The 25,721-nt window shown below is 56.5% G+C and overlaps 3 protein-coding genes across 7 annotated transcripts; 1 reads left to right on the forward strand and 2 right to left on the reverse strand.

Moving 5' to 3' along the window:
* Nucleotides 1–269: 269 nt before the first annotated feature.
* Nucleotides 270–6,671, forward strand: B4GALNT1 (beta-1,4-N-acetyl-galactosaminyltransferase 1; the record flags this gene model as incomplete). Of its 2 annotated transcripts, XM_080705924.1 has the most annotated exons (10): nucleotides 270–487; nucleotides 907–1,071; nucleotides 1,168–1,274; nucleotides 1,720–1,760; nucleotides 1,916–2,096; nucleotides 3,931–4,029; nucleotides 4,133–4,323; nucleotides 4,954–5,094; nucleotides 5,322–5,562; nucleotides 6,454–6,671. In XM_080705924.1, the coding sequence occupies 10 exons, from the start codon at nucleotides 270–272 to the stop codon at nucleotides 6,669–6,671; spliced, it is 1,602 nt and encodes a 533-aa protein (XP_080562050.1). The 2 variants fall into 2 exon arrangements, with proteins under 2 accessions (XP_080562050.1, XP_080562051.1); XM_080705925.1 differs by lacking the exon at nucleotides 3,931–4,029.
* Nucleotides 6,672–7,339: 668 nt separating this feature from the next.
* Nucleotides 7,340–15,017, reverse strand: LOC308270348 (solute carrier family 26 member 10-like; the record flags this gene model as incomplete). The annotated part of the gene is made up of 17 exons (XM_080706170.1): nucleotides 7,340–7,375; nucleotides 7,905–8,011; nucleotides 8,125–8,179; nucleotides 8,267–8,349; nucleotides 8,592–8,703; nucleotides 8,774–8,843; nucleotides 8,956–9,062; nucleotides 9,414–9,509; nucleotides 9,595–9,672; nucleotides 11,577–11,690; nucleotides 11,789–11,936; nucleotides 12,067–12,149; nucleotides 12,706–12,858; nucleotides 13,052–13,216; nucleotides 13,318–13,475; nucleotides 14,041–14,151; nucleotides 14,675–15,017. The coding sequence occupies 17 exons, from the start codon at nucleotides 15,015–15,017 to the stop codon at nucleotides 7,340–7,342; spliced, it is 2,019 nt and encodes a 672-aa protein (XP_080562296.1).
* A 2,294-nt stretch (nucleotides 15,018–17,311) lies between these two features.
* On the reverse strand, nucleotides 17,312–25,070 carry ARHGEF25 (Rho guanine nucleotide exchange factor 25; the record flags this gene model as incomplete). 4 transcript variants are annotated; one of them, XM_080706254.1, is made up of 16 exons in its annotated part: nucleotides 17,312–17,422; nucleotides 17,680–17,891; nucleotides 18,154–18,334; nucleotides 18,459–18,659; nucleotides 18,868–18,945; nucleotides 19,155–19,205; nucleotides 19,381–19,473; nucleotides 19,561–19,650; nucleotides 19,755–19,824; nucleotides 20,029–20,132; nucleotides 20,322–20,388; nucleotides 20,568–20,644; nucleotides 22,074–22,169; nucleotides 22,303–22,517; nucleotides 24,607–24,712; nucleotides 24,972–25,070. In XM_080706254.1, 16 exons carry the CDS (start codon nucleotides 25,068–25,070, stop codon nucleotides 17,312–17,314), a joined length of 1,851 nt encoding a protein of 616 aa, XP_080562380.1. The 4 variants fall into 4 exon arrangements, with proteins under 4 accessions (XP_080562380.1, XP_080562379.1, XP_080562381.1 ...); XM_080706253.1 differs by having other exon boundaries at nucleotides 24,607–24,721; XM_080706255.1 differs by lacking the exons at nucleotides 24,607–24,712; nucleotides 24,972–25,070 and adding an exon at nucleotides 23,414–23,510.
* Between the last annotated feature and the right edge of the window lie 651 nt (nucleotides 25,071–25,721).

The raw sequence follows: 25,721 nt of genomic DNA on the forward strand, positions 1-25,721 counted from the left end.
CGCATCCCGACGTCAGGCCTCGGGTGTGACAATAGACCGGGATGCGGGCGGAGGCGAGAAGAAAGGAGACCGGGAGACCCTGAGGCCGGGAACGGGGGGGATGGGTGGCTGGGGAGAGCTCACGCCTGGTGGCGCAGACCCCGGCGCGATGCGTGGAGGGGAGAGCGCCCTGGGAGCAGGCCCCAGCCTCCGCGGTCGCGGGGGTCAGGGCTCCAGCCCTCACCTCCCCGCCCTCCCTTCCTCACCCCCACCCTGCCCTCCGCCCTAGGATGCGGCTGGGCCGCCGGGCCCTCTGCGCGCTGGTCCTGCTGCTCGCCTGCGCCTCGCTGGGGCTCCTGTACGCGAGCACCCGAGACGCGCCGGGCCTCCGGACCCCTGGTGCGCTGTGGGCGCCCCCGCAGGGGCCCCCCAGGTCCGAGCTGCCAGACCTTGCCCCCGAGCCCCGCTACGCACACATCCCCGTCAGAATCAAGGAGCAAGTGGTGGGGTGAGTGCAGACAAAGCTTGGCGGGGTGTCCAGGGGGAGCCTTTGTTTCCCCCTGGACTCTGTTGCCTTCTTCTGCCTGGGAGGTGGAGTGGGGCCCCTGAGGCTTGGGCTGGGGGAAATCTGTTCTCCCAGAACCTTGTCATGGAGGCAGGGATGGGAGAATGTGCAGGTACAGACAGGAGAGATTCCAAGGGCTTTCTGAATGGTGGGCAGGGAGCTCCTGAAATCCCAGTAGTTGGCCCTACTTCTATATCCTCGAGTCCAGATTGAAGGAACGCCCTCCCCTTCCTGGGGACTATTTGAAGAGTTTAAGATGACAGATATTGGATGGGCAGAGCTGAGGGGCCAAGGTGGAGAGTCATGTGTATTTCTGTGGGATGAATGTAGCTGAGCCCTGAAAACCCCTCTCTCCTCTTCAGGCTGTTGAGTCAGAACAACTGCACTTGTGAGTCCAGTGGGGGAAGCCTCCCCCTCCCCTTCCAGAGACAGGTCCACTCTGTCTATTTCACCAAGGCCTTTGACCCGGAGGAGCTGAGGGCTGCCTCTGCAGCCAGGGAGCAGGAGTTCCAGGCCTTCCTTTCAAGGTACCAGAGAGAAAGGAGGGCATAACTCTCCCGGGAGGGCAGTGGAGGGCCCTCTCCTCCTGACTGCTGCTCTGTCCTCCCTTCCTCCACTGCCAGGAGCCAGACCCCATCTGACCAGCTGCTCATAGCCCCTGCCAACTCCCCCCTACAGTATCCCCTGCAGGGCGTGGAGGTTCAGCCCCTCAGGAGCATCTTGGTGCCAGGTGGGAAGGAGAATCCAGAGGGTGGCATAAGCCACCATGGGGGTGCCCAAGGCTGGGTGAGGAAGAATGAGGGATGGGGTCTCCAGACAAAAGGGAACTTGAGGTCAGAAGGGAGCTTAGGAGATGGGAGGGGAGAAGGGACCCTAGGTTGTTGGAGGTCACAGAAGACTGTAACTGGGGAGGTTTGGGGGAAAGAGTTCCTTGCTAACTGACCAAAGGTTAGGTGGATAAGTAGGGCAGGCCATAGAAGAGATCACCCTTCAGTGGAAAGGAGTCAGAGATCGGCCACTGGAGGCGCTGTTGTGCAGTGGCCTGCGGTGGGTGGGTGGGGCCTTCCTCCGAGGGGGCGATGAGGAGTTCTGGGCTGTACACAGTGAAAGAGGGGAGAGAAAATGAGGAAGAATTCAGGGCTGTGTGTGATCCTGATCCTCCATCCTTTCTCCAGGGCTGAGCCTGCAGGCAGCTGCTGGTCAGGAAGTATACCAGGTGAGAGAAACAGGCAGAGCAAGGAGGCCAGGTGGGCATGGAGAATGCCGGGAGGGAGACAGGGAGAGGGGGCCCACCAGGGGAGGGCTGGGGTGATCTGGGAGGCGAGAGGTGGGTGTGGAGCCTGACCTGCACTCTCCACTCCCTTCTGCCAGGTGAACCTCACTGCCTCTCTGGGCACCTGGGACGTGGCAGGGGAAGTCACTGGAGTGACTCTTACTGGAGAAGGGCAGCCAGATCTCACCCTTGCCAGCCCAGGGCTGGACCAACTCAACCGGCAGCTACAACTGGTCACTTACAGCAGCCAAAGCTACCTGGCTAACACAGCAGACACAGGTGTGGAGTCTAGATGGAGGGGGGGCAGGCTGGATGAGCAAAGAGGAGCCAGACAAGTGCAGAGGGCATGGGAGGTACTCTGGCAATGGCCAGAGCTACCCAGCCACACAATGGGTGTTTCAACTGCAACAGCAGGGCCAGGCGGTAGAGAAGGAGCCTTTGTTCATCTGGGGCCAAAGCAGGCCAGTGGGAAATCTGAGCCTTGGGTGTGACCCCACTCCTGGCCAGCCAACCGTTTTAGGGCCCCAGGAAATGACCCCAGTGAAGGTGGGTTCTATTCCCAACCCACCACTTACTAGAGGGCAAAGGCCTTCCTTTGCCCACCACTTATAACAACGGGGCAAAAATCTTCCAGAACTCCCATTTCTTCTCTAGCCAAAGAGGCAGAACACAGCCCTCCTGCTTCTCTCCAAAGCTTGGCTGTTACACTGCGTTTGTGCCCAACTAAGGGTCTTCGCACTGGCTCTTTCCTCTCTTTGGAATGCTCTCCCTCAAGACTTTTGCATGGCCGGCCCCTTCTTGTCATTTAGATCTGGGCTCAAATGTCTCCTCTTCACTATTCTAGTATTTGTTGGATTTTCTAGTTAACACCAGGAGCTGAATTTTTTTATATACATGGCTTGGGAGCAGACTGACTGGGTTCCCTTCAGCTATGTTGTTGTGGACAAGTTACTTTTCTGTGGCTCAACTTCTTTTTCTATAGTAGGAATATAATTTTGGGAGGCTGAAGCAGGAGGACTGCAAGTTCAAAGCCAATCGGGCAACTTAGGGAGACCCTAAGTTTTAAATAATAAAAAGGGCTGGGATTTGGCTCAATGATAGAGGTAGAATGCCCCTGGGTTCAACCCATGGTATGGGGGAGGGGGAAAGGAATCTACTTAATGGGGATATCTTGAGGGTTACATGAATTCATATGTTTAATATAATTTTTGTGGTACCGGGGATGGAGCCCAGGGGCATTCTACCTCTGAGCTACACCCCCAGCCCTATTTTTTATTCTTTATTTTGAAACAGGGTCTGTCTGAGTTGCAGAGAGCCTCACTAAGTAGCTGAGTCTGTCCTAGAACCGTGATCCTCCTGTCTCAAACTCCCAAGTGCTGGGATTACAAACATGTGCCACCACACCCAGCTTAATGAGATTTGTGTGTGTGTGTGTGTGTGTGTGTGTGTATGGTACTGGGGATGGAACCCAGGGGCCTTCTACCTCCGGGCTATACTCCCAGACCTACTTTATATTTTATTTGTAAACAGGGTCTCACTAAACTGCTGAGAGCCTCAATAAGTTGCTGAAGCTGGCCTTGAACCTGTGATCCTCCTGTCTCAGCCTCCCAAGTACTGGGATTGCAAGTGTCTGCCACCACACCCAGCTTTAATGAGATTTTTAAAAGTATCTGGCACATGTTAAATATTCAATAAAGGATAGGGTTGTTTGTTTGTTTGTTTGTTGCAGTACTGGGGATGGAACCCAGGAGAATTCTACCTCCAAGCTACATCCCCAGCCCTATTTTTTATTCCTTATTTTGAAACAGGGTCTCACTGAGTTGCAAAGAGCCTTACTAAGTAGCTGAGGCTGTCTGTGAGCCCTCCTATCCCAGCCTCCCAAATGCTGGCATTATAAGTGTATGCCACCGGCTCAAGGATAGTTTTTAATTAACACTTTTAATTGTCTTTCTCCCGCCCATTAGAATATCAGTTCCATGGGAGTTAGAACCTCCTGTTCTTGTCCTCCATGGTCTAGAAAGGCAGGACACAGAGTAGGAAATTCAATATTGGTTGACTGAAAAGAATATTATCCCAACTTTAAGGGCCAATCCCATGCCCTTAATCTCCTCAGTTCGCTTCTCCACGGAGGGACATGAAGCTGCCTTCACCATCCGCATAAGACATCCTCCCAACCCCAGACTGTACCCGCCTGGGTCTCTACCCAAAGGAGGTGAGGACCTGGGGGAGTGAGTTGGAAAGGGATCCCTGGGAGGGCATGTCTGCTTGCCCCCCCCCCTCCTTGTGGGCATCCGACCCTGTGCCCTCACTTACAGCTCAGTACAACATCAGCGCTCTGGTCACCATTGCCACCAAGACTTTCCTTCGTTACGATCGACTGCGTGCGCTCATCGCTAGCATCCGCCGCTTCTACCCCACGGTCACTGTGATCATCGCTGACGACAGCGACCAGCCAGAGCGCATCAGTGGCCCCCACGTGGAGCACTATCTCATGCCCTTCGGCAAGGTAGGCAGCCCGCAAGGCTGAGCGGGGGCAGCAGAGGACTCTGGGAGGGGCTCCCCTCCGGCCGCCTCAGAATCGTGCTGCCTCAGAATCGTGCGGGTGCCTTTAGGCTGAGGATTCCTGAATGGAAGCTCCTTGGAGGCTGGAATCGGAATCGTGCCTATGGCATTCGCTCAGCCTTCTTAGAATGGTGCTTAGTATCTACCCGGTGTTCGAAGAAATTGAGGGCATGAATGCACGCACAGTGAAACGCATGCCAAGACCCTCTGGTGTAGACTGTTGCTAGGCGTCAGGGCAGACGAAGAAAGATGGCATAAGGGAGTGTCCTCCTTTCTTTCTTTCTTTCTTTCTTTCTTTTTTTTATTCTTTTGCGGTATTCTTTTGCGGATGGAATCCGGGAGCATTCTACCTCCGAGCTACACCCCCCCGGCTCTATTTTTTTTTTTTATTCTTTATTTGGAAACAGGGTCTCACTGAGTTGCAGAGGGCCTCACTAAGTAGCCGAGGCTGTCCGCGAACCGCGATCCTCCTGTCTCAGCCTCCCGAATGCTGGGATTACAAGCGTGCGCCACCACGCCCGGCTGCCTGGCCTCTTTCTACTGACTCCCTGACTGTACATCACCTCTCCCTCAGGGCTGGTTCGCAGGCCGGAACCTGGCAGTGTCCCAGGTAACCACCAAATACGTGCTGTGGGTGGATGACGACTTTGTCTTCACTGCGCGCACGCGGCTGGAGAGGCTCGTGGACGTGCTGGAGCGGACACCGCTGGACCTGGTAGGGAAGCGGCCGCGGCAGGTGGTATGCGGGGGGGGGGCGCTTTTAACAAGGCAGGGCCCCCGCCGGCCCTGGGAGGGAGGCGGCTCAGAGGAGTCTGGGGACTGGATGGGTGCTGGAGGAATGACGCGGAAAAGATGGGGCAGGGGGCGAGCCGAGGCAGAGGGAGCACAGCTCTGCCCTCTCGGAGCCCTCGCCCCGCTGAAGCATCCTCCCGCTCCCCGCAGGTGGGGGGCGCGGTGCGCGAGATCTCGGGCTTCGCCACTACTTACCGGCAGCTGCTGAGCTTGGAGCCCGGCGCCCCGGGCCTCGGGGACTGCCTCCGGCAAAAGCGCGGCTTCCACCACGAGCTCGTCGGCTTCCCAGGCTGCGTGGTCACTGATGGCGTCGTCAACTTTTTTCTGGCGCGCACAGACAAGGTGCGAGAGGTCGGCTTCGACCCGCGCCTGAGCCGCGTAGCTCACCTGGGTGAGTGGCGCCCCCTTCCGGCCGGTCTGGGAGGACCCGCGAGGGGCCACCGGCCACTCCCGGGACCGCCCTGCCTTCCCCCGCCACGCGCGCAACCCCCTCCCTCAGCCCCTAGAACATTTCCGCGGGGGTTTACTGTGACATAGAACTCCCAGCCTGCCCCAGTATCACTTAAACCTGCAAGCCCAGCACAGCCCCCAGGGTCGCCTTGAACTTCCCGGGGGCCATTGTCAACGCCTCCCCCAACTCCACTCCCACACTCCAGCCACTTGGCCGGGTCCAGACCGCGCTCAAAGCAGCCCACTGGGCACTTATCAAACCTCTAAGAGTGTGTGTGAGGCAGCTTTTTCTATTTCAGAGCACAAGGGCTGGGGCAGTAGCTCATGGTAGTGATTGCCTAGCATGCAGGAGAGCCTGTGGCCCTGGGTTCAATCCCCAACATGGGGGTGGAGGGGGGTGTCCATTCAAAGCACAAGGTTTAAGGGTTTTTGTGGAGGGCTTTTTTGGGAGGTGGTTTTTTGTTTTGTTTTGTTTTGTTTTTGGTAGTACTCAGTATTAAGCCAAGGGGCATTCTACCTCTGAGCTATACCCCAACCCTTTTTATTTTGAAACAGGGTCTCCTAAGTTGCCAGGGGTCTTGCTAAATTGCTGAGGCTGGCCTGGAACCTACAATCCTCCTGTCTCAGCCTCCCAAGTATTGGGATTACAGGTTCCACCGCACCTGGCTCCAGTCTTTTACAAATGTAAAACCGAGACACGGGATTAAGGGTTATTTCATATACCAAGATTCTTAGAAACAGAGTCTTTGCACAGGGCCTCTCCCTACCCTAAATTTCAATTTTCTGTTAAGGGTGGGCTTTCATTTTGTGCTCCCCTCTCCTCCAACCCTAGAATTCTTCCTGGATGGGCTCGGTTCCCTTCGGGTTGGCTCCTGCTCCGACGTTGTCGTGGATCATGCATCAAAGCTGAAGCTACCATGGGTATCCAGGGGTGCCAGGGCAGAGACTTATGCTCAGTACCGATACCCGGGATCGCTGGACCAAAGTCAGGTGGCCAAACACCGCCTGCTTTTCTTCAAACACCGGCTGCAGTGCATGACCACAGAGTGACAGCCTTCAGCCTTCGAGCCTTCCCCCACCAGGCCGGGCCTGGCTCCTGGTCCCTGCAAAGCCCTCCACCCAGCGAGCACTCCACTGACCTCCTGTGCCTCCCCTCCCCTTCAGAACCTGTTCCAGATAGGGGCTTGTCCTGGTGACACCCCTCCTTTCTGCGAGTGCCCAGGGGCCTGATGGAGCCATAACCTCTCCCACAGCCAGTGCCAACTCCTCCCCACCCCATTCTTATGGGGCAGGAAATAGGGGGGGGTCACTCCCCAAGTGCCAAAGAGCCCAGGAGGACTCTAAGACCCTGAAGTGGAAACACTACCCTTGCATCTCCTTGGGACTAAGGGGTGGGGAAGCTCCCCAGTGTGCAATCCCAGGCTGTGCCTCCCTCCCCCACTGGGGGATCTGTGCAGCAACCCCACCCACCCCCATGGGGAACTTGTGACTAGGGAGCTGGGTGGGGCTGTGAACACAGGGTGAAAGCCATTTTTACTTGTGTCTCTGCAATGCTGTGGGCAGGGGGGAGGGGCCACCGGAGATGCCCAGACCCACTTCTTGGACCCCAGGGACTCTCAGTTCCTTTTATTGGTTACAGTAAGAAGGATCAGGGACCACAGCCTTCTTCACACACACACACACACATCACTGGATCCTCCACAGTCCAAGTGACCTGGTCAGACCCATACTGTGCAAATCTTTGGTCCAGTGAGCTGGAGAAGAGAGGGACAGATGGGGAATAGGTTACGTTCCCCCTCCTATGCAGAGATTTTTTTTTTTTTTTTTTTTTTTGCGGGTCTGGGGATGGAACCCAGGGGCATTTGACCTCCAAGCTACACCCCCTACCCTAGTTTTTATTCTTTATTTTGAAACTGGGTCTCACTGAGTTGCAGAGGGCCTAAGTAGCTGAGGCTGTCCGCGAACCGCGATCCTCCAGGTCTCAGCCTCCCGAATGCTGGGATTACAAGCGTGCGCCACCACGCCCGGCTTTCTATGCAGAGATTTGACAGTGCGCTGAAGGGCATACCACCCCCATAGGGACCTTACTTCAGTTCTTCACCCATAGCTTGACCCTGCCTCCACCTTGGTCTTAAATGTACTAATCATCTCATCCCCACCCCTCCCTTCTTGGTCTTCATCCATCCTCAGCCCTTTTTCCAAAACCCTGTCCCTAGATCTTCAGCCATGCACCCGCCCCTCCCCTGCCCTAGCTCAGCACCTTCTGGTGCTCCTGCCCCTTACCAGTTTCTCCAAGGCGTGTGCAGCTGCATCCTGGACACTCACAAACAGCTGCTGGGGGGTCACTCTGTCCAGGACTCCTGCCCGTGTCAATGTCTCCAGCACCGAGGCTGTGTGGGGAGGTGTTAGGCTCTGGGGACCTAAGTCTGTCTGTGTCCCCCTCCCTCCTCCAGTCTCCAGATGTTCTCTAGTGGCCAACCCCTCCATCCTCCACACCACTCACCATTACACTGAGCTAGGAGAAGGTGGATCCCAGCATCCCGGCATCGGCTGTCTAGCTGCAGGGGCAGGGCACAGGTTTAAACTCCAAGTCAGAAGGATGAGTGGGTGACAGGCAGTTTCTCCTCAATCTACCCCTCCCTCACCTGTGCCACTTCCCTGGCCCCCGCGGCATCTGCAAAGGTGACACCACTGAAGTCTAGGATTGCCACTCTGATGGGTTCAGCAACTAGGATGGGAGAAGGCAGGAGTGCCCGGGCGCTTCTGGGGGTCACGCCCAAGCCCTTCTCCTTGGCGTCCCTTCTCACCTGTGTCAGGTCGGCCATCTAGTTTTGGAGTCACCTATACATAGAGAAGGGCAGTCACCACCCCCAGACATCAGCAGGAAGCACAAGAATTCAGCTGAGAACACATACCTGCTTCCAGATCCCAGAGGACCTCCCTGCTCCTAGACCAAGCTCCTCACCTTGCCTCCTTCCCCAAGCCCCAGATGCCACTCCAAGCTGCGGCGAAACTGCCCACGAGTCCCAAAGTAGAGTGGCGCTGGATAGCTCAAGATGCAGAGACCGGGGACCTGGAGCAGCTAAGAGAGAAGGGTCGGAGAAATAGCCAAGTCTAACCTTCCCGTTCTTCTTTGGCCACAGCTCACCCACCTTGTGGCTCTCTCTGAGTGGCCTGTAGAGTTCTGTTCCCTCAGCCAGTCCAAGTGGCAGGCACTGAACCCTAGGGAAGAAGCCCGGGTCATATTCTCAGCCAAATCCAGCCTGACTAGTCTCCCCAAGCCCCCTGTTCCCTCCCTTGCCCTCCTCTTGACCCCGCCCACCCCCATGCCCACCTCTGCGTGCGGCAGACCACTGTCATCATGGAGAAGACGACGCCCACAGCCAGGCCCAGGTCCACATTCAGCGTCACCACAGCCACCCATGTGACCATCCACACCGCCTGCAGGCCATGGATGGAGGTAAACTGGGTCCAAGGGCAGAGACTTCCAGGGCAAGTGATGGAAAGGGAAGGCCCAGGAGAAAGTAGTAGCATGATGGGAGAGACAGGATTGCCCTGGTGGTACAGACCTCAGACCATGTGCCCACTGGGAGGTCTCAAATATGAGGCCAAAGGGGCTCAAAGCCCACCTTTTCCTTTGTCTCTGAGTAAAAGGTTTTAGGAGGTATGTGTGTGGGTGATGGGTGAGTTACAGAGCTTAAGATGGGGACAGTTAGCTTTGGTCCCAGGCAGAAGCTGAGATGCTGGGAAGATGGGAAGGGTTAACCCAGGGTTAATGCCGCCGTTTCTCACAAAGTCCACGCGGCTGATGTTCCATAGCTGTGGGAGTTCCTGCATCTGGAAGAACATCTGGCGCATGCTGGAGATGTTGATGCAAGCTAGGACAGCCTTGGGGCAGAGAGGTTGGCTGACCATCTCAGTGTACTGAAATACAGCCCCACACCAGGCACACCCATGCCTCCTCTGCCCCTACCTTGGGCAGATAGTAGAAGAAGGGTCCCAGCCACAGCAGCACGGACAGGACCACTATGCAGGAGAAGAAGCCTGCCAGCTAGAGGGGAGAGGAGGCGAGGGAGGGAAGGAACCTCCCCATCCTCCCATGACACCTAGTCCCCCTGCCCACTCTGCGGCATCTTCCTCAGAAGTCTCCCTCCTCCCAAATCTTCCTTGCTCCTCAATATTCTTCATTCTTCTGTTCACACCTACCTCTCTCCCTTCCCAACTAAATGTCTACCATTTGCCAGTCTCCTCAAGATGTACATAGTTCAATTTCCCTACGTCCATCGTAAAATCCACTGCTGGGGCTGGGTTTGGTGTTGACACCTGTACTCATACTTCAGAGGCTGAGGCAGGATCCCAGGTTTGAAGTCAGCCTCGTAGTAAGGCTCGAAGTTATTTATTTATTTCAAAACAGGGGATTGAAACCAGAGGAAGCCCACCTCTGAGCTACACCCCCAGCCCTATTTATTTGTTTATTTACTTATTTGCACCAGGAATGGAAACCAGGGGCTTTCTACCTACACTCCCAGACCTATTTTATATTTTATTTGGAAACAGGATCTTACTGAGTTGTTAAGATCCTCACTAAGTAGCTGAGGCTGGCTTCGAACCTGTGCGATCATCCTGTCTTAGCCTCCCAAGTGCTGGAATTACAAGGGTGCGCCACCACGCCTGGCTTTATTTTTTTATTCTTTACTTTGAAACAGGGTTCCACTAAGTTGCAGATCTCACTAAGTAGCTGAGGCCAACCTGTAACCCTCCTATCTCAACCTCCCATGTACTGGGATTACAAGCGTGTGCCACCACACCTGGCCAGTTGTAGCAACTTAGTGAGACCCTGTTTCCAAATACAAATATAAAATAGGGCCAGGGGTGTGGCCCACAGGTAGAATGTTCCTGGGTTCAATCCCCAGCAACACACACACACACACACACACACACACACACACACACACACATCACTGTTAGATCACCTTATAAGCAGGCTAACCACCTGTCTAGGGCACCAGAAAACTAAAGGAAACAAAAATATTAAGAGGAGACTTTGATATGTGAAATTTTTTATTTTATTTCCTTTGTTTTTTTGTCTTTTGTGGTGCTGGGGATGGAACCCAGGGCATTCTACCTCTGCTCTATACCCCCATCCCTATTTTATTCTTTTATTTTGAAACAGGATTTTACTAAATTGCAGAAACATGATGGTTCATGCCACCATCGCAGTGTATGGGAGGCTGAAACAAGAGGATTGTAGGTTTGCGGCCAGCCTGGGCAACTTGGCAAGATCGTCGGCAACCTAACGAGACCCCGTTTCAAAATAAAATAGGCCATAAAATAGGCCTGGGGGTACAATTCAAAAGTAGAATGAGCTGGGCGTGGTGGCGCATGCTTGTAATCCCAGCATTTGGGAGGCTGAGACCCGAGCATCGCGGTTTGCTGACAGCCTCAGCTACTTAGTGAGGCCCTTAGCAACTTAGTAAGACCCTGTTTCAAAATAAAGAATAAAAAATTGGGCAGAGGGTGTAGCTTGGAGGTCAAATGCCTCTAGGTTCCATCCCCAGACCCGCAAAAAAAAAAAAATAAATAAAGTAGAATGCACTTGGGTTCAATCCCTACAACACACACACACACACACACCACATACACACCACACACACACACACACCACATACACACCACACACACACACACACACACACACACACACACACACACCAATCTTATATTTACTTTTTTAAATTTTGGCTTACATCTGGAGCATCACAAACTTTTCCAGGTCTTCATGGAGCCATGCTGTCTGCCCTCTCCCTTCTATGATCACCTGCCCTCAGATCCCCACCCTCCTCTATGTAGAGGCTACTAGAGTATCTATCGCTCTTCCACCTGTTTCTCAATACCACCACCGCATCCTGAACACCCCGTCCTCGTCCTTCCTCCTCACCAAGGACACCCGCTTACCTGCGTATTCCCGCCAGCATCCACTAGTAGGCTGGTTGTGGCCAGTGTAGCGGAGTTGGGAAAGCAAGAGAAGAGGGAGGAAATGAGGTTGGAGACGCCATGGGCCAAGAGCTCCTGAAGGGTACAGTGAGATGAAAACGAGAGACGGGGGCACAGGGAGTAAGCCAGGGCTATCGTCTGCACGGGGCTGGGCTCCGCAGCGGAAGTCACACCTGGTTGGGGTCAACAGTGTAGCTATACTTGTCTGCATAGATGGAGGCCAGGGAGGTGGACACAGCAAAGGTGACCAGTGCGATGGGCAGCGCGTCAGCCAGGATCCTGGGCAGCTCAGCCAGGTTGGGGAGGAGGGGTTGGGGGAATCTGGAGTGGAAGGAATCCATGGTGAGGATGCGCTGGGTGCTGCAGGGAGGTAGGGAAAGCAGAGCAGAGAGGGTAGGGCAGGTGTTGGTGGGAGAGGTAGAAGGAGAAGTGGGTGGTGTTTCCTTCTTACCCTCCGGGCAACAGCCCCACTATCTGGACATTATATCGGGTGTCCAGGGAAGAGGTGAAACAGAGCGCGGAGGCCAGAAGCACCTGGGGAGAGAGCGCGTGAGCGCCTAGGAGGGGCCGGGCCTGGCAGAGGCCGGAATAGGCTCAGCATGAGAGAGGGTTGTGGAGTCTAGCAATTGGTGGGGCCACGGTGCCTGGCAACTCCTTTGGAGCTAAGGAGTGTGAGGGAGGGATGCTGGACTGCAAGGGTATCTGGGGGACATGGGACATTAATTTAGTAGGGAAGAGAGAGCAAGGTAGGTGGGATGTGGAAAATGAGACCCACTGAATTACAGAGAAAGATCCTGAGAGGAGAGGAGGCGCCGTGGCGAGTGAGGCCGCAAGGGGGCGCTGCAGGGAGAGAGACGGCCGGCATCTTAGCGGCCCAGAGGGGGCCTCTGCCAGAGAGGTTAGGCAGTGTGGAGCCGGGAATCTTGAGGCTCAAACTGCTCTGGGAGGTGGCCAGGAAAAGTCCTACAGGGAGCCGGACCTCTTGCCTGTGACCTCTCTGCATTCCACAAGGGGGCGGCAGCAGCCAGTTGCTACAGGATGGGCAGGGTCTTGCGGGAGGAGGGGACCCCGGACCCAGGGCCACTCTCACCATGACGACTTCCCCTGGTATGGGAGTGGGCAGCCTGTCTCGGAATCTCACGTTCAGTTCCTTGACCGGCACCAGCAGCGCCAGGCTGAGCGCCGAGATGGTCAGTTCGGCAGGACTGCTGCGGGGCAGCGCCGTGAGCACCGCGGCCAGCGTCTGCGGGCGGGGGCAGTGAGCAGAGGGCATGCGCCAGGGTTGGCTGCCCGCCCTCCGCCCCGGCGCCCCCCGCAGCGCCCTCCGCGCCGGCCGGCGGTTCTATAACCTCTTTCCTGCGCCCCCATCGCACACTCTCCCTCCACTCTGTCTTTCCTCTCCCGGGGACCTTCTCCGCTCTTCTCCCACCCCCCACCTTGAAGAGAGAGAAGCAGCCGATTTGGCGCGGGAGAGACAACCCTAAAAGGCTCGGGAGCTGGGACACCAGCACGTGCAGCGCGGCCCCGCTGGTCAGCGCCTTGACCACCGGCTCCGACAAAAAGGTAGACAGCGCGCCGAGCTGCAGCACGAACATCCCCAGCTGCAGGGGAGAAGATGTGCGATCACTCCCAGGAGCCGGGTGGGCCCCCAGGGCTCAGCTCACCCGCCTCCCGGGCCGCCCCGGCCAAGCCCCTCCCTCACCATTAGTGCCCCGCTCCCGAAGGCCACCAGGGCGGCCGCCCCAACCCGCTGAGCGTCCAGCTGCTCCCTCTCCACTCCGCTCAGGTTCCGGGCGAGGGGTTCCGGCACCAACCGCTCCACCGCGGAGCCCGTCATGAGGCTGAGTACAGCGAAAGTCCCTGCGGGGTGGGGGGCAAACGCAGAGGTCAGGGCTGGGGCAGGGCAGCAGCCCGGGAAGTCAGAGGGGTTTTTCGCTGTCAGACCTCTCTCCTGGGAGGTTGCTGCCAGCAGTGAAGACCTTGGGGCCCGAGCTGGTGCTGCAGCCCAGACACTGAGGCGGGAGGAAAGTAGGAGCTCCAGAGCAGGCAAAACCTGCCCCTCCTGCGAACTCCTGGCGACAGTGGGCTTCTGCGGATACGTGTCACCGACATTGGGCATCTCTTCTTCTTTAAGTACAGGAAATGTTCATTTTAACTAAATCTCACAGGCCAGTGGGGGGAGGGAGGGGCCCAAGCAAACTCCTGCCTCTGCATCCACTCCTGTGGGCACTGCGAGGTCCGAGTTCTGTGGTACCACTCCAAAGAGCATGCCTATGTCCGAGGGACTAAGGCAGAGGGACTGCAGGGAGCGAAGGAAGGAAAGGAGGAAGAGGGAAGAAGGGCACAGAGCTGGGCAGCCTCAACACTGTCCACCCCCACCCCGCAGAGAGAGGAGAGGAGTCACCAGGAGTCCCTGGCCACTCACCTGTGGACAAGTGTCTTCCAGTGCCCAGCAAGCTGTAGAGGAGAACAGGAAAGAATGACGTGTACAGTCCAAACACCGGGGGTACGGAGGTCAGGAGGGCAAAAGCCATTCCTGGAGAAGAAGAGAAAGGAACGCTTTGTGGGCCATGGGGCAGCCTTCAGGGCTCACCAGCTCCCACACTCAGAAGCTGGCACCAGAGGTGCTGAATCTTGCCACATGAGGGAACTGAGGGGTTAAGGGCCCTCAGGGGAGGTCAGCAAGCTGATGAGATCGCCATCTGTGTCCTGGGCCCCCATATCCTGGGGGGTGGGGGCAGGCCCTGAGCCTCTCCAGTTCCCTGAGGCACAACGAGTGCACAGGTAAAGGGGGAAGGGGGCAGGGATCTGAGGAAGCGCCACAGTTCTCCCTTCTAGGTCTCTGGTCCTTTCCTCCCCTCATCCATCCATCATCCATCCATCTATTTCTCTCTTCTCTCTCTCTCTCGCTCTCGCTCTCACTCTCACCTCAGCGACATTAACTCACTACTTCACTCTCAAATTCTCAGCTCCACACCACTCCCCACTCCCGCCACACACACACACACACACACACACACACACACACACACACACACGGTGATGTTGGGGCCTCTCACCCTGGGGCACATGCACGACGCCCACGGTCACTCCGGCCACCGCATCCCCAAGCAGCCAGGCGCGCCAGCGGTAGCGGGGTAGCCAGCGCAGCGGGGGCAGCCGTGCCAGCAGCAGGAGCCACGCCCCCGACCAGGAACAAACGCGGGTCCGCAGCCTCCACCGCCTGCACCGCCCTAGACAGCCCTGCTCCGCGGACAGCTCAGGCTCCTGCTCCGCACGTCCGAAGAGCTGCTGGAACCGAGCCTCGGTAAGAGGTTCCCGGCGCCTGGTGTCCAGGGGGGACTTAAGGTCGGAGACCTCTCCCCGGCCTGAGCGTGTCCTGGCGTCCTGTGTCCCACTCATTTTGCCCTTGGCCCCCTCCACCTCTTCCTGGTCTTAAATATCCCCCACCCCCTACCCCGTGAGGCCCGCCTCCCTGAAGCAGGGTCCAATCCGGCCCTGGAGGGCGCCTTCTCTCCTGGACTTTCCGGGGTCAGCCTCAGGAGGGGAGAGTCCCTACTTGGGCGTTTCCTCAGGCATCCTTGACTGGATCTCACTGCAGGCCCTGGATCCTGCTATGGATGGCTGAGGAAAGGTGTAGTGATCAGACAGGCCAAGAGACAAGCCAACCACAGTTAGACTCCTCTTCGTGCTGATTTCCTTTCTCCATCTGTACTTTGAGCAGAGATAGAAGCTGGCTCCCCTGGGGCTACTGGTCCTCCCCTGAGCTGGGGCTTCTGGCAGACTTGGAGCAAGAAAGTCTAGTGCTGCTGGGCGTGGTGGCACAGGTTTGTAATCCCAGCATTTGGGAGGCTGAGACAGCCTCCTGCTACTTAGTGAGGCCCTTTGCAACTTAGTGAGACCCTGTTTCAAAATAAAAAACAAAAAATAAGGCTAGGGATGTAGCTCTGGGGTAGAATGTCCCTGGGCTCCACTCCTAGTACAAAAGAAAAAAAGTTTAGTGCCACTTAGGGCCGCACCCCAGATTTAAGTCTTCACGTGGCACAGCTTGCTCTAAGAAAGTGGACGGAGCTTTGTTGGCTTCGCTGGTTTTGTACTGAGATGGGAAACAGCTGCATGTATTGGATGAGGACAGAGACAGACCCACCACCCCACACCTCTGCAGGGAATATCTGGGCCCAGCTTAGGGGAAATACTGAACTGATAGGAAATTTTGGTTTTATTTCTTAGGCATCAGAAAGATCTTTAAAGTACTACTTATTACATTCACATGCTATTCTCAAAGCAGGAACTTAAAAACACATCCATAGTTAAACTATGTCAAACCCACCCACCTCATGTACCCTTGGGGTCCATAAAGTAAAACAAAGGTTCTGAGCTTCAGAATCCTATCTGCTGCCAGCCCCTCTATTCTCAAGAATCTTTAGTACCCCTCCCCATCGCCCTCTGATTCCCCCATGCCTGACCCCAAAGCCCCAGGGGTGGGGTACAGAGAGGGTGGGTCTCCTTTCTTCAATTCCTCCTATTGTTCCCCAGAAATCTTATCTGGGCCCTATGTCCTGTCCCCCCCCTTATAGATCCCTCCCCTCATTGTCAGCCAGAGGGACCTGGGGCCCAGAGGGAGGCCCCAGCATCTCCTCACCCTCCCACCCTAACAGTCTATTGTCTGCTGAGGAAGCCCCAGTGCACGTGACCAAGCCCAGGGGACAGATGGACAGAGTGGACATACGGATGCACAGGACCCAGGACCGGGCGTATGGCAGGTTTGGCTCCCTGTTCCAGGGCTGTTCCAGAAGCTGGTGGGGTTGAAAACTCCCTTGGACTCTCCACGCTCAGTTCTGGGTATGAAGAATCCCTGCCTACTCTGAATGAACATGGCTTATGATCCCCCAGAGTCAGGAAGCGCCAGGCAGAAGATCCCAGGCTGCTTTCCACCTTCCCATTCTTGTCTGCTGAACATGGATGCCTCAGAAGGAAAGGTACACTGGGTGCCTTGTACTTTAGTATCTGGGTGTTGGGAAAATGGTGAGAAGTCACACTATGGTGACTTTTCTGGTGGGTCTGGACCAGAGGGTGGGCAGGAGGCAAAGTAGGACTGAATAAAGGGGAGACTATATCAAGGTTTTAGGGTTTTCCAGTAGCCCAAAGTCCCAGCTCTGGCCTGGGTGAGGCTATAACTCCATGTGAGGGACAAAGATAACAACATCTTTTACTTACACCCCGTGCCCATCTCCTTCCACCAGGCTCTTCCTCAAATAGCTGGGACCAGATGATCTCTTTGATATCACTGCCCCACCCACCCCCACTGCAGCCTCTCCTCCCCTCTTCCAAGACAGCGGCCACAGTGATATAACAAAACCTTTATTCTCACAAAACAGGAAAAGCAAAATCAAAACCCAAACCAATAATTCCTGTCTGGTCCCTGCCCCAGCCCTCCCGCCCAACCACCCATATATCTTCCTTTTGGGGGGACCACGACGCATGCACAGGGGTGGAGCTGGAGGAGCCTGTGTTCCTTGGGCAGAAAGAAGTCCCTTTGGGTCTAGATACTTTCCTCCGAGTTGCTATTTTCCCAGCCTCACCCACCCTCCAGTCGCACTAAGGGGAGGAATTCTGGAGCGATGCCACAAGGATTGCCCTGAAGTTCCTTGGGGAGTAGGTGTCTGAGTCAGCACTGCCCCCACGGCCTTCATCAGTTACAGCTCATCTTCATCCAGCTTGGCAAGTCTGGCCTGGCAGGGAGGGGTGTTGAGAGTTGAAAGGACGGGAGGGGACTCATGTGGAGCCTGGGGGGTGTCACTGATGGCCTGAAGAGAGAGTCAAGTCGTAGCATCAACTGAGGCCAGCAACCCACCCTCACTCCTGTCTTCAGTTAAGCCCCCCCCAAGCCACTTCCCCTTGCTCCAGAGTTAAAGTAGAGGGGAGAAGGAGAGTAGGGGAGTGAGACAGAGCATAAAAGGAAGCCGGTAGCAGAGGGATGCAATGGAGGAGGGGCTATGGAGATGAGGAACAGCAGAGGTCCTCCTCATTCTGCCTCTATAGCCATGAAACGGTCTTCTCATACCTGTGTGTCCAGGGGCAGGGGGGCTCTGGTCACCTCCCCTTTGGGCAACAGCAGCAGGGAGGGGAGAGAGCCATTGATGGGTGTGTGCATGCTGGCCTGGGCCCGGTCTCCTGGCCGCATTCTTCCAGGGCTCCCCACCCCAAGCCCTCCTAGCCGCCCCAGGCTGTTGGTCTGGCTCTCCCGTCTCTGGTACTCAATAGGTGACTGCAATGCTGGGGCCGAGAGAGGAGCAGAAGGACGGTTACAGCAGAGACAGGTCCCTTTCCTAAGGTCTCTGCTTGTGACAGCGTCCTACCACCCACAACTGTCAGCCACTGTAAAGTGCTTGGGGCTTTAGGGGATTCTGAGTTACCAAATCTTTAGCTAATATTGAAAGTGTGGGGGTGAAGACAAGCTGGGGTGGGAGGGCAGGGACTGGGCAGTGAGGGATTCAGGAGGTCAGGACTTTGGGAAGAGGGGGGATGAGGGCTTCACCGTTGAGAAAGTCCCGCTGGCTCTCCAGGATCTGAGCCACTTGCTTGATCCAGGCCTGACTGACTGCGGGGTCTGAAGCCTGCAGGACATAGCGCTGGATCCCACCCTCAGGCCCTCTGGAGGTCAGTGCAAAGCGGCAAGGGTCACCTTGGAGGTTCCCCTCCAGTCCCAGGCAGCTCACCTGAATAGCAAATATGTGATAGCCCCCAGACTCTTCAGGCCCCTCCAGCAAATCCAAGCGCCAGATATTCCTCCTGGGCCTCATCCCACCCCAGGCCGAAGCCTCCCTCCGGGACCCACCCCACCTTGATGCTGCTCTTGTACACATATCCAGGCTGTGTGCCACCTCGCGCTCCTCCTCCCAGAGCTTCACTGAAGATGATGATTTGCTCGAAAAGGAAGACGCGCCTCTCTCGGCCCCGGGAGGAGAGCAACCCCAGAGCCTCGGGCTCTGTCACCCAGAATGTGTCCTGGCCCAAGAGCTTCCCTTGAGCAGTCAGTTTGCCCTGGAACCAATGGATACGGACAGCCCTTGAGAAAGCACTGGGAGAAGACAAGGGCAACTGTCTGCTCCTTCCTCCCGTCCTCCCCTGACACTCCCAACCAACCATGGGGTCAGCCCCAGAAGAAGGTAATTTCCCATAAGGACCTCCAGAATGCTAAGACTGGGGCCCAAGAGCACTGAGCTGTGGCTTTTCTGTCCCATCTCTTTACCTCAAATCCCCGAAGTCTCCCCAGGCTCATCATATCATTGCAGCGCTTGGGCACAAAGCACATGACCTCCACTGCTTGCTGGGATGCAGGGTACAGAGGAGTATTGTTGAGTGAAAAGAGTCATTATTGAGAAAGATGCCTGCTCAGCCAGCTGCTTCTTCACACATGTCCACCCCAACCAGCTTCCCCCTAAAACCAGACAGCTCTAAATCACCCTCTTGAGGGAACCACCAAGACTAAGAGGACAGCTGCATAGGGTATGTCCTGGAGGATCTGGGGGTCCTCACCTCCAGCTCTTCAGTATCCATCCCAGCTCTACTGTAATACTTGAGAAAATCCTAAAACACAGAGAAGAAACGCTCAGGTGGGACATCTTCAGATGCTCTTACACCCTCCCCCTCTGAAAGCACAGGTAAGGACCTCCAGGAAGTGGAGCGAGCATTAAGAAGGAGGGGATACATTTGGAAACAGCCTTCCCAGCCAGCTGTGCCCCCTGGGAGAAGGTGTCCCAACCTTGAGCAGCAGCTGGTACTTCATGATCCGTTGGACGGGTTTGATGAGGAGGTCATTGAGCTGCAGGCGATGCCCCAGCTGCTGCCTGAGCTCCTGGGGACAGGATAGGGTGGTTATACAGCCTGGAAAGTCCTCTCATGCAGACTCTGGCCTCCTTCCCCCAAGGCACCTGTCACTGACCTCAAAGTAGCTGTCTCCAAACTCTGACACCACGTGCTCTGACTTGGGCTTATTTTGACAGTATACCACGTACATATGCAGCCTCCGCTCCTAACATGGTAACAATGAAAAGAACGGGGTGGGGGTGAATGAGGAGAGGGCACATCTCCAGGACACACCGGCCCATTCCCAAGACCCGCCCGCTTAAGCCTCACATGTTTGATGAATAGCTGAGCCAGCCAATCAGGATCCTTCAAACATCGTTGTAGTTCCTGCAGGAAATAGCTAAAAGGGTTGGCAGAGAAAAGTCAGATACATTTCCGACTTCTTACCTCCCTCGCGCATTCTCGCTTTTGAACTAGGTGCCCTCGCTCTGCTGTCTTCAGAACGTTCCTGGGTCACCGCGGACTTCTGGTTAGGCCTAGAGGCTGTCAGTCAGACGCGCGCTCCTCCCCCGCGCCACCCGGCTCTCCAGACCCCAACACTCACTCTCGATGCCATTCATAGATTTGCTGGATGTTCCCAAACACGATCCGATCTCGGCCTCGAAGACTCTCGGGGACCCCCTGAGCCGCCATGGTGGCCATGTAACCCTAGGGGAAAGTTGGGGTGGGACCCTGCCCCGGTGGGATTCCCCAGAAAATCCAGAAGTAGGGGTGTCTGGGACTTTGGGAAAGAGGAACACTAAAACATTTCCCGAAAACACCCCTCGACAGGGGGAAAGGGCAGCAGGCCAGGGCTGGGAAGGGTGCAGGGGGCCAGGAAAGAGATGTAGGAGCTACCTCCACCACCTGCCCCAAGTCGTCCACATACATTTTCTCTGTTTCCACCAGTTCACTCAGCACATACCTAGGAGGGGTACAGGGGACCCCATTCAGAGTCTGGGCACACCCTTGGTTTAGCGGATGCCTCCCTCCTGGACTAGAAGCCCCTGAATCACCACAGCCAAACTCAGAGGGTGTTCCGCCTAAAATGTGCGGGAGTCTTGTAGAAGTTCTGCAACCAGGCTGGGGTGGGTGGACACTTACATACTCCTTTCCAGAGCCTTCTTTTTTTGTTCCTCCTCACTCTCCGGGGCTTGAGATAAAGTCTCTTCTTCTGGTGGCTGGAAGGAAAAAACATTTTAGGGTAAGTAAATGGATGCATCTTGCCGAGGGCAGCCTCCCCAGACCCATTTCTTGTTTCCTTTCTTTTCTTCCCCCCTTTTCTTTCTTTCCTTTCTTTTTTGTGGTACTGGGGATTGAACTCAGGGGCATTCTACTATTGAGCTTCTGAGCCATACCCCAGCCCTATTTTATTTTTATTTTGAAGCAGGGTCTTGCTAGTTTGATGAGAGTCTCAGTACTTGCCGAGGCTGTCCTCAAATCTGCAATCTTTCTATCTCAGCCTCCTAAATGCTGAAGTTACAAGTCTGTGACACCACACCTGGATTTTTTTTTTTTTTTTGTACTTGGGGCCTTGAACCCAAGAGCATTCTACCTCTGAGTGGGGTTCCATCCCCAGCCCTTCTGCCATTTTTCATTCAGAAGCAGGGTCTTTTTAGGTTGTTGAGGCTACCCTTGAACCTGCAATCCTCCTGTTTCAGCCTCCCAAGTACTGAAATTACAAGTGTGTGATACCACACCTGGCTTGTTTGTTTGTTTGTTTGTACTTGGGGTTGAACCCAAAGGCATTCTACCTCCAAGCTATACCCCCATTTGTTCCCATTTTGCCTTTTTTTTTTTTTTTTTTGCCATACTGGTGATGGAACCCGAGGGCATTCTACCTTTGAGGTACACCCGCAGCCCGATTGATTGATTGATTGATTTTGCAGTGCTGGGGATGGAATCCAGGGGCATTGTACCTCCAAGCTACACCCCAACCCTATTTTTTAGTCTTTTTATTTTTTTATTTTTTATTTTTTGGTGGTACTAGGGGTGAAACCCAGGGACTTTCTACCTCCGGGCTATACTCCCAGACCTATTTTATATTTTATTTGGAAATAGGGTTTCACTAAGTTGCTGAGAGCTTCACTAAGTATAGTCTTTTTATTTTATTTTATGTCATTTTATTTTTTATTTTTGGTGGTACTGGGATTCCTGAAAACCGTTCTACCTCCAGACTACACTCCCAGACCTATTTTATATCTTTATTTGGAAACAGGGTCCCTTAAGCCAGAGAGGCTGGCTCCAAACCTTCAAGATCCTCCTGTCTCCGCCTCCCAAGCTGGGGGATTACAAGCGTGTGCCACCACGCCCAGCTAGTCTTTTTATTTTTGAAACAGGGTCTCACTGAGTTGCAGAGGGCCTCTCACTAAGTAGCTGAGGCTGTCCGCGAACCGCCATCCTCCTCTGGTCTCAGCCTCCCACATGCTGAGATTACAAACGTGTGCCACCACGCCCGGCTTGCCATTTCTATTCAGAAGCAGGGTCTTGCTAATTTGCTGAGGCTGCACTTGAACCTGCAATCCTCCTGTTTCAGCCTCCTAAGTGCCGGGACTGCAGAGGTAGTAGGCCAGCCACCACAACCCGCTTCCCAGACCTATTTCTTTATACCTGTGTCTTATCTCCAGGGCCCTCCAACAATGTGGTCAACAAGGTCAGTTCTGGCAGTTCCTCTCCTGTGGCTAGAGCTGGCTCCAGCATCCAGTTCTAGGGCCAGAAGTCAAGTGTCAGAGGTCGGAGACAGTAGCTAGGTTCCTCAATGACCAGTGACCCCGACTTGCCCTCTTTCCCAGTGTCCTTCATGACCATCCCATATGCTTTTGTGCCACTCCCTGCTCACCTCATATGGTCCTGCTTGACCACTGTTTGCCTCAGTTTCCACACTGAGACAATGTTTGGAGTGATCCAACCACCTCCTCAGGCCACTGACTGGCCCTGGGGGGCCCGGGGAACAGGGACCAGAGCTGAGGCCAGAACTGGGGCCAGAGGGGACAGCCAGACCCGAGGCGGCAGAAGCTGATATACTCCCCTCACTGCCAGCAATGGAGTAGGATTCTAGTGGGGGAAAAAAGAAAGGTGATCGGCACTGCCCCAGTTCCAGACCCAGGGTCTCAGGGGAACTCCCCGGGTCTCCTGTCCATGAGGTCAGCCCCTCTCTCCCTGGCTCACTCCTGCCATCCTCATCTGAGTTGGCTAACACAGGAATGTCTCCAGGGCATCCCGGGGAGGAAGGACAGAATGCCTAGCTCCCTGAGCCTGGAACCCCCAGTAACGTGGAGGTTCCCCATATTCTGAGCATAGCACAGATATGGGGGTGGGGGCAGCCATCTGGGCCGACACTGGAAGCTGGGGTGGCCATCTGCTCTCCTTCAACCCTCTCTCTTCCAATGGGTACAGACCATTCTCTAGGAAAGGGGGTGGGAGAGAAAGAGCTGAGAGCCCATCTGCCACCCCCAGACCCCTCCTCCTGGAACTGCAGTAATCACTATGAAAAGACCTCTGCAGCCCACTCCCCAACACATGCACACACCCCACAAAGTGAGCCAGAGAGGACAGCTCATCAGAGCTATCTCTGACCAGCTAGGAGTCCTCACAAAAGCCCCTGTGGACTCCCTACACGCCTCCACCCACCAGCCTCTGTCTCTCTTCAGAAGTAGATTCTCAGCAAAATGATTTGAGGGAAGCGGCACCATTATAGGCCCAAGGGGACTCCGGGTGGGTTTTCCTCACATCTAATTGGCTCTGAGAAAGAGACAGGAGTCCCTTGCCCCTTCCCCAATTTCCTTAACTTGAACTAATAGAAATCTAGAGGCAGAGGGTCCCTGAAAGATCATCTATTAAGCCACTTTCCTGGAAAACACACAGCCCTAAATCCCTAGGGCCAGGGCAAACAGATGCCCTGCACCCCAGCCCACCCGCCCAACACTGGGCCCCTGCGACCTCACACTCACCACGTCCCCCCCGGGCGAAGCAGCAGCCGCATTTTGCCAGCACTTTTCGAATCACACGGGGACAGGCACAGCGACCCCCCTTGTGGCCCCCCCGCATGGCGCCCGGGCCCCCCCGCGTCCCCCTCCCGGGCCGGCCATGCAGGGGGACTCACGGGGGGCGGGGCGGGGACGGCGCAGGGCGCACACCCCCCCTCCCTCCCACCCGGGGCCAGGCTGGGGGAGGGGGGGAGGGAGGGCACGGGGAAGGGGTGTCCAGGAGTAGACGGAAGTCTGGTCTGGAAGAGGGCTGGGGGTGCTGGAGAGAGGGCGGCGCGGGGCCTGGCCGCCGAGCTGGGCGGGGAGGGTTTCCGGAACCCTGTCGGTGCGGGGCCCAGGGTCCAGATGTCCAGCCAGGGGGAGGAATGGGGCGGGAGGCTGGGCCGGGATGCCGCAGCCGCTCCAGCTCCGTCTCCGGGCTCTGGCTGGGGCGGCTCTGGGCCCGGGCGGGGAGACGCGGGGGCGACTCCCGAGCCACCGGCGCCGCGCGGGTCCGGGCGAGCGGCGAGCGCAATAGCAGGCCTGGCCGCCGCGCCGCGGGGAGGGGCCTCTGCGGCCCGGCTCCGCCTCTCCCGCGCGCCCCCTCCAGCCCCGGCCGGTCCCGCCCCGGCCCCCTCCCCCAGCACCACCACGTTCCCACTCCACGTCCCCAGCTCCGCGCCTCCTCCCCACCCGGGCTCCCCTGGCGCGCTCCCCTCCCTCCCGCATCCCGGCTGAGCCTGGAGCCGGGGCCTTGGCCTGTGCGAAGATGTCCCCCGCCTCGCGGGGGTGGGCCAGGCCCCCCAGCAGAGGGTGCATGGAAGGGAAGCTCTTTGTGGGGAATGTCTCCCAGGTGCCGCCCTCTCGCCGGACCCTTCTTCCCTCCAGGCCCCGCGCCTCCAGCTAAGACTAATCACCAATTAAGGCGAAGTCCTGGAGCCTGCGCTGGCCAGGGACCAGGGGTGGGGCGCGGGGACACTCCGCCTGCGGGGGCTCAGGACCGGCCGAGGTGGGGGCACACATCGGACTAGAGGGCGAGGAGAAGCGAGGAGGTCCCTGCGATTAAAACAGGTCTCGTGCAAATCAGATGCGAACCTTTATGCTTATAGAGCAGAATATTTTGAAACCGCCACTTTGCGCAGGATGGCAAGCTGTGCCCCACCCCGCCCGGCGCTTACCGGGCTGCGGAGCCCAGGCGAGGACCTCGCGCTCGCGCTGCCCTCTCGGGCCCCCCTCGGTGCCGTCGCTCTCGGGCTCGGTACACCTCGGCCCTAGGGGGCTTCTCTTCGGGGGCTGTGGGGACAGAATAACTGTGATGAGCCCTCCCTTTTGGGTAGCCTCAACTTCCCCCTCCACCCTCCTGTCAAAGTCCACTTTGTTAGGAAAGGGCCTCCCAGAGTGTGTCTGTGTCCCTCGAACTAAACTCATGGATCCCTGGGACGGCCCCGCAGAACTCCTGTTTTCGAAGGAATTGAGTTGTGGGTGCAGCCCGGCTGAAGGCCCCTAAAGACCCCCGACCCCACAGCGGGGCCCCCCTTCTTACCCCCTCCTGCCCGGGTACGGCGCATGCGCGCAGCATGCCCCCCATGACCCCCAGTATCCGGTCAGTGCGGCCAGGGGCGGGGCGGTCCGGGGGCTTCATGCTGGACCCCTACCCTGCTTCAAGTTTCAGGGCCGAGGGGGCGCGGAAGCTGGGGGGCTCGGAGGTCTGCGCGCGTCCGGGGAGTTGCTGCTGCCGACCCGCCCCCTGCCCGACTCCGCCTCCACTCCCACCCCAGCCAAACTTCGCAAAGGGGGTAGGGTTGTTCCCTTCTCCACAACCGTAGTTCAACAACAAACACACCCCTCTTAATCCCGAGTCCAACACTGAAGCTTGGCCCAGGCCTCCGCAGTGTTATCGGGCCAACAGTTATCTCGTTCCCAGGGTCCTCGGGAGGCAAGGGCGCGGGGGATTTCCCCATCACCCCTTCCTCCTTCTAAGCCGGCCCGATCCCCACCCCGCCCAAGAAACAGACCGGGTGTGGCATAGAGAGTTGCATATTTTACTTTATTTTTATTAAATTAAAAGCTACAGTCTGGCGGCGATTCCAGAACAGGGTAAGGAGGCTCCTTTATAGGGGGCAGAGAAGAGCGAGAGAAAGACAGAGACTGACAGAGACAGAGACACAGGAGAGAAAGGACAAGGTTAAGGTAGGAGAACTGTATCTTAACACACAGCTGGCTCCCTGGGGGAGGGGGACTCACATCAGTCCGGAGTGGAGCGGCCTGTGGGGGCAGGGTACAAGCGCCCGAC

Source organism: Muscardinus avellanarius, assembly GCF_963383645.1.
Source record: "Muscardinus avellanarius genome assembly, chromosome: 11".
NCBI lineage: Eukaryota > Metazoa > Chordata > Mammalia > Rodentia > Gliridae > Muscardinus > Muscardinus avellanarius.